Raw genomic sequence first — 5459 nt, 5'->3', positions numbered from 1 at the left:
GATCCCCTGGCACAAAAGGAAAGGGCCACATGAGCATCAGCATCAGCCCCTGAGGCAACGCTGGAAATCCGGGGCACAGGCCGCCTTCCGCTACGAGATATAGTTCACGTTGCACTAGCCTGCATCAGCTACGCATTTGAAAATGTTATATCCAATCTCACAAACTCATTTCCCCTCCTGTAATGATTTCTCTGGTTGTACTGAGGGTCACCATACACTACTAGTGTTGATACCCAAAAGAAGCAGTCGAAAAACAATGTCAATGGTGATGCGGTGCAGGTTATAAAAATGCTTCCAGATGCCTCCCAGCGGTATGAAAATGAGAAATAGGCATTTATTTCTAGGCACTCGACTAGGAATTTTCTGTCCGGATCACAAATTACACGCCAATATTTATTGCTAAACTGCTTGCAGTTAGCTTGACCATTTACAAAGTCCCTGTAATATTACATAAGCATACTCTATGACTGCCTGTTAGCCTTCGCAGCCCTGGAAACCTACAAGACACGTCTTTTTAGAACATTCCGAATATTTTAACGCGGTAGCGTTAAGGAGCTCGTGTCGCAGAAAAGCCGGTGTCGTCGGCGGCGTTGGCCGTGAGCGATAAATCCCGGCATGCACTTCATAAATAAAAAGCAACTTCCAAGATGGGCTGGGTGGGAATCGAACCAGGGTCTCCGGAAAGCGGTACAAAAGCGCTTCTAGTGAATGCGGTGTTGCCTTAGAAACGTGCCGTAGAACGTTATACTGCGGTGTATATCGGTAATTATGAGCATGTTACTTACAGAAGTCGCAGTTACACGAGTAGCGAAGTACGTTTCCGCTACATTTCTTCTGCACTCTGCGCACATGCAGAGCCATCTTGCGGCAAACACAGAACCCCTCCTCGCAATGTGCGGCGCTGCCCCGACACGTGGCGCGCCACTCGCCCCTGACGCTATCGCGTTCCACTCTTGAAGGCGAAGCTTAAGCGTCCTCCAAATTTTATCCTTCCATGTACAAGGAGTGTTTATTCAGTGGGTACTGCAGCATTGTGGCATTACTTCAAATATAATGGACGATTTCTTACAAATTCAGCTCTGTGTTGTACCTAACATTATTTGGATAACTATGTCCCGTTTATATCCAAATACTGCGCTCTTTTTTGTCATGAGCAGCCCCTGGCGGCTAAGGACTTTGACCCTTTAAATTTTCATTGAAACATCCGGTATTAAAGCCCGTATAGCAATGTGAGGCCTCGGTGACGCTACTGCATTGCGGAATTTTTTGCATCAGTCTTTATATCGTTGTGGATTCACGCCGCCGGATCTTTGTGCGTTAGGCGATGAGGTGAAATCTATAAAACATTACAATTTCTCCTGTCGAAGGTATGCTCATGAGAGAAGAAATTATTTCGAAATTCTTCTTGCTCGCTTTGGACTGCCGCTTATGTTTCCTGTCCTCCTCTCCTTTGGTACAACTGTCAAATAGCCTGCCTTAAAATCGTTGTGTTAGTTACTCAGCCATAATATCGAGGCAGGAAGATTTGTTTTTTAGCGATTTTCTGTCTTGATTATACTTACAAGTAATATTTTCAATTTTATTTTGTTTTGATTTATTGATTACGAAACCTACCACATCAAACGTTTTACTAAATCCTAATTCATCATATTTATTACTCCGACTAAATCGGGATAATGTATAAAATTTCTTGACTTAATCCTAGATGGACCACGTATACAGATGCGAGAAGAAAAAGAAAAAAGGCTAATCTCCTCCTCGTGGGTACGTGTCATGAGCTAAGGAAGAAGAAAGACTCGTTGTGCCTCAGAAATCGACTCAAGCCTAATCATCCCTACCTGCGCATACTTCACAACACAGACTAGCATGGTGCGTAGCCAGCGTAGATACGGATGAGCGCAAGTTTGCGTGTGCGTTGTTGATACTTCAAAATTTTCAATTTTCATTCGCGGTAATTCGTTTTCGTCATTCGCAGGTGGCCTAATGGCATCTCTTTCTTGACAAGACCATTCGTGCATCGGTGAGTTTGCATCTGAAAAACGAGCATGACTGATGATCTAGAATACTTGAAATTATCTCTGCAAGATCGTTGTCAACACAAGTTATGGAAGACTCGTTTGAGAGGATATGAAGATGCAGCATTGCTATTTAGCTCAATCACAGATCCCAAAGATGCAGAATTCCACAAGTTTTTGCCTCTAATCAAGAACTTTGTTAATGACTCCAACAGTGTCTGCCAGGAGAAGGGCCTGGCAGCAGTCTTATCATTTGTCGGAAAATCTCATCTGGCCGATCGAGTCTGCGGTGATGTTCTGGCCGGGATTGTGTCCAAGTGCATCGCATCTCAAAAACAGAGGACACGAGATCTGGCAGAAGAAATCATTTTCAAGTTTGTTGAAATCCAGAAACAGGAAGCAGTTGTGGTAGGGCTTGCAAAAGCCCTGGACAACAAGAACCCCAAAATAGTATCCAGATGTGTGGCCACAGTCAGAAAATGCCTGCGTCTTTTTGGTGCTCGCGTCATTTCGGTTAGACCTTTCTTGAAGGCCATTCCCAAGTTACTTGAGCACAGGGACAAAACTGTGCGGGAAGAAAGTAAATTGTTGACCGTAGAATTGTGCCGCTGGATCGGTGATGCAGTGAAGCCCGTACTGCAGTCGCTGAAGCCGGTACAAGCGTCAGAACTTCAGGAAGCGTTAGCCAAAGTGGAGAATAGAATCGTGACTCCAGAGAACTATATTCGTTCTGAGCAGCTGAAAAGGGCTCTGACAATCGAAGCTGGCTCAGATGCAGTGGACGGCGGTGAAGTGGGGGAGGATTATGGCGGTGTTGCTGGAGTCCCTACGAATGCATGCGAGCAGTTGGAAGTTGAAAACTTTTCAATGCTTCCCAAGGCCTTCTACCAGCAATGCGAGTCAAGAAAGTGGCAGGAACGAAAAGCGGCTCTTCAGAAATTACTAGAGCTTGTGAGCAACCCTACGTTTGAAGCCGGCGATTACGCCCACCTAATCAGAGTGCTGATTAGGATGGTAGCTGAGGACAGTAATGTGGTTGTTGTAGCACTGGCTGCGAAGTGCCTGGCTGGGCTGGCCGTTCGCTTCAGGCAAATTTTTCGCCGTTACGCCAATGCCTGTATATCCACGTACATAAACAAGCTAAAAGTGAAGAATCCGAACGTCATTACCGCACTGAGAGACGCCCTGGACAACGCTTTTCAGGCTACAGATTTAAGAGCCATCTTGGAAGATGTCACAGCAGGACTGCAAAGGAAAAATCCACAGATCAAAAGGGAAATAACTCTGTTTCTTGCACGCGTTGTTTCAACGTTGGCTCCAAATGTGCTGGACAAAAAACTCCTGAAGGCACTGGTGACATCGCTCTTGAAGACGCTAAATGACTCAGACCCAGCAGTGAGAGATGGTTCGAGCATGGCATTGGGAACTGCGATGAAAGTTGTTGGAGTGGAAGTGATCATGCCCTTCCTAGGAGACCTGGACAATGTCAAACTGCAAAAGGTGAAAGCGTATTGTGAAAAAGCAGAAGTCGTTGGTTCCCCACCTCAGAATGCCGCACGCGAGTCTGTAGCTTCAACGGGTGCGGCCTCTCCTATCACCGCAAAGGAGCAACAACTGATAAATAATCTTTTTAAATTAGCAAAATTTTTTGGTTATACGGCATTTTCTGTTCTTTTATTTTTCTGTTTTGTTTTTTTTCTGGCGCAGGTAAACAAATAATGCAAAATATCTTTTTTTTTCTCGTCTTGCAATGGGCATGTTTTTCTGCCTGTAAAACAATAAAATTGCATCAAGCGCCAATTTCTTCAATGAACACCATTTGTTTAGGCGAACGCCTAATTGGTAACTCCACCCCACGAATATCTCTCGGCTCTGGCAGTAATCTATGGCACCCATAAAATTGGCTATGCAACAACCGTTGTCTAGCCACCCGAAAGCACAAGTGGAAAAATGAGGAATAGATACCAGTATAGCAGGGAGCCAACCTCCATTCTTGTTTGGCCTAATATATGCTCATAGTTAGCAACAACGGACTTCAATGTGGCGCCACTATTTATCCTTCGAATCGAAATTTTACGCAGTCGATCGTCGGGCAGCGCGTCTTCGGGGTTTCCATTTCGCTTTCTATTCAGCATTTACCTACTATTCAAGTAAAGATCAGTTTGCGGTAGAAAATACAGCAGACGACATAAAATATCGAATTGGTTGCCTGCCAATCAAGGTTTCGGCTGCAAAACAAAAAAGTACAGTTTATTTCGCGAACGTATTTCGGTAAGTGAAGTTGAACATATATTCTCTGTACGGGGACAGAAATTTTCTTTAAAAATGCCTTTAATTTCGCGAACATTGTACTACGCTGCAAAATAAGGACAGGACAACAATCCTCCATGCATTAAACAGAAGGAAAATAAAACAGCCCTGTTAGCTGTTCAAGAAGCACTTTAAAAGTACCAAGTTGTAGGGGCATCAGTGGAGAGAAAATGATGCAGAAATAAGCAAATAAGGAGTTTTGGTCCAATAAAAGCCCTAAAGTTGTACAAAATGACTGCCGTGGTCAATAAATTATGAAATAGGTTCCCACCTTGTTCCTGTCAGCTCTGTGCTAAGCTTCTAAGTGGACAGTGTAAGAATTTAAAATGCGTCCTATCCACGGTTTGTATAACAACCATTTACCATAAAGAGAAACCCATAACCCCAAGAAACAGTTAAGGTGAAATTCTCGAATATGAACACAAACACTCTGCAACACGGAAATCGGTCCGCAACTAAACTAAATGTGTCACCATTGATTTCTACTTTGCACAGCATAACTGCGTACACACATTCAAAGCTCAGGAAAATCTAGACTTAGTGCAATACACACCGTAAACAAACACCTGATGAAACCACACAATACTCAGACAATGCCAGGCTTGTCGCAATGCTCACACGTTGCCAATTGGAACAGGTTTGAAATTGAAAAAAAGAAAGCCAATACACCACATGAAAATAAATTAAATGAGTCTGGCCCAAACCTTTTTAAGCACGATACAAATCTAAAATTGAGCAGGAAATGCGACGTAAAAGGGCTCCTCCAACCAAATGGGATTGGCTTTTTGACACAGTGAGGCGGTCAATCGCTCCGCCCTTGTTAGCGATGTAGCAGTTGCAAAGAGGTTGAAGTTGAATTCCACCGGCCAGAAGACCCGCCCCAAGGGCATTTCCCGCTAAATTCCAAGCTGCAAAAGTATGCAGGCTAGAACCCATTCTACTGTATAAAACTGGGTCCACATGACGCTGGCAAAAAGGCAAGCAGGTTTAAAAGAGATTAGGCATGCTTGGCCATACTACCCACAAGACACAAACTACAACAGACGGTCAAGCCGCTCAAGTCTAATGAACAGTATCTCATGGAGCGACCATGGACGTGATAAAGAGAGAGCCCCATTCCGGAATGCGTCTGTG

General features: G+C 44.2%; 1 protein-coding gene across 1 annotated transcript; it reads left to right on the top strand.

Moving 5' to 3' along the window:
• Positions 1-2045: 2045 nt before the first annotated feature.
• On the top strand, positions 2046-3726 carry LOC146204730 (cytoskeleton-associated protein 5-like). Its single transcript, XM_084605021.1, has 2 exons — positions 2046-3577; positions 3723-3726. Exons 1-2 carry the CDS (start codon positions 2046-2048, stop codon positions 3724-3726), a joined length of 1536 nt encoding a protein of 511 aa, XP_084461147.1.
• The last annotated feature ends 1733 nt before the right edge of the window (positions 3727-5459 follow it).

This window comes from Amblyomma maculatum, chromosome 1 (assembly GCF_055883805.1).
Source record: "Amblyomma maculatum isolate TAMU_Amacu chromosome 1, ASM5588380v1, whole genome shotgun sequence".
Taxonomy (NCBI): Eukaryota; Metazoa; Arthropoda; class Arachnida; order Ixodida; family Ixodidae; genus Amblyomma; species Amblyomma maculatum.
The sequence above is the reverse complement of the archived record's forward strand: the minus strand, read 5'-3'. Positions and strand labels throughout refer to the sequence as shown.

What these genes read in the sequence shown, in the direction of transcription:
- LOC146204730 (XM_084605021.1), top strand. Translation starts at nt 2,046, where the DNA reads ATGACTGATGATCTAGAATACTTGAAATTATCTCTGCAAGATCGTTGT.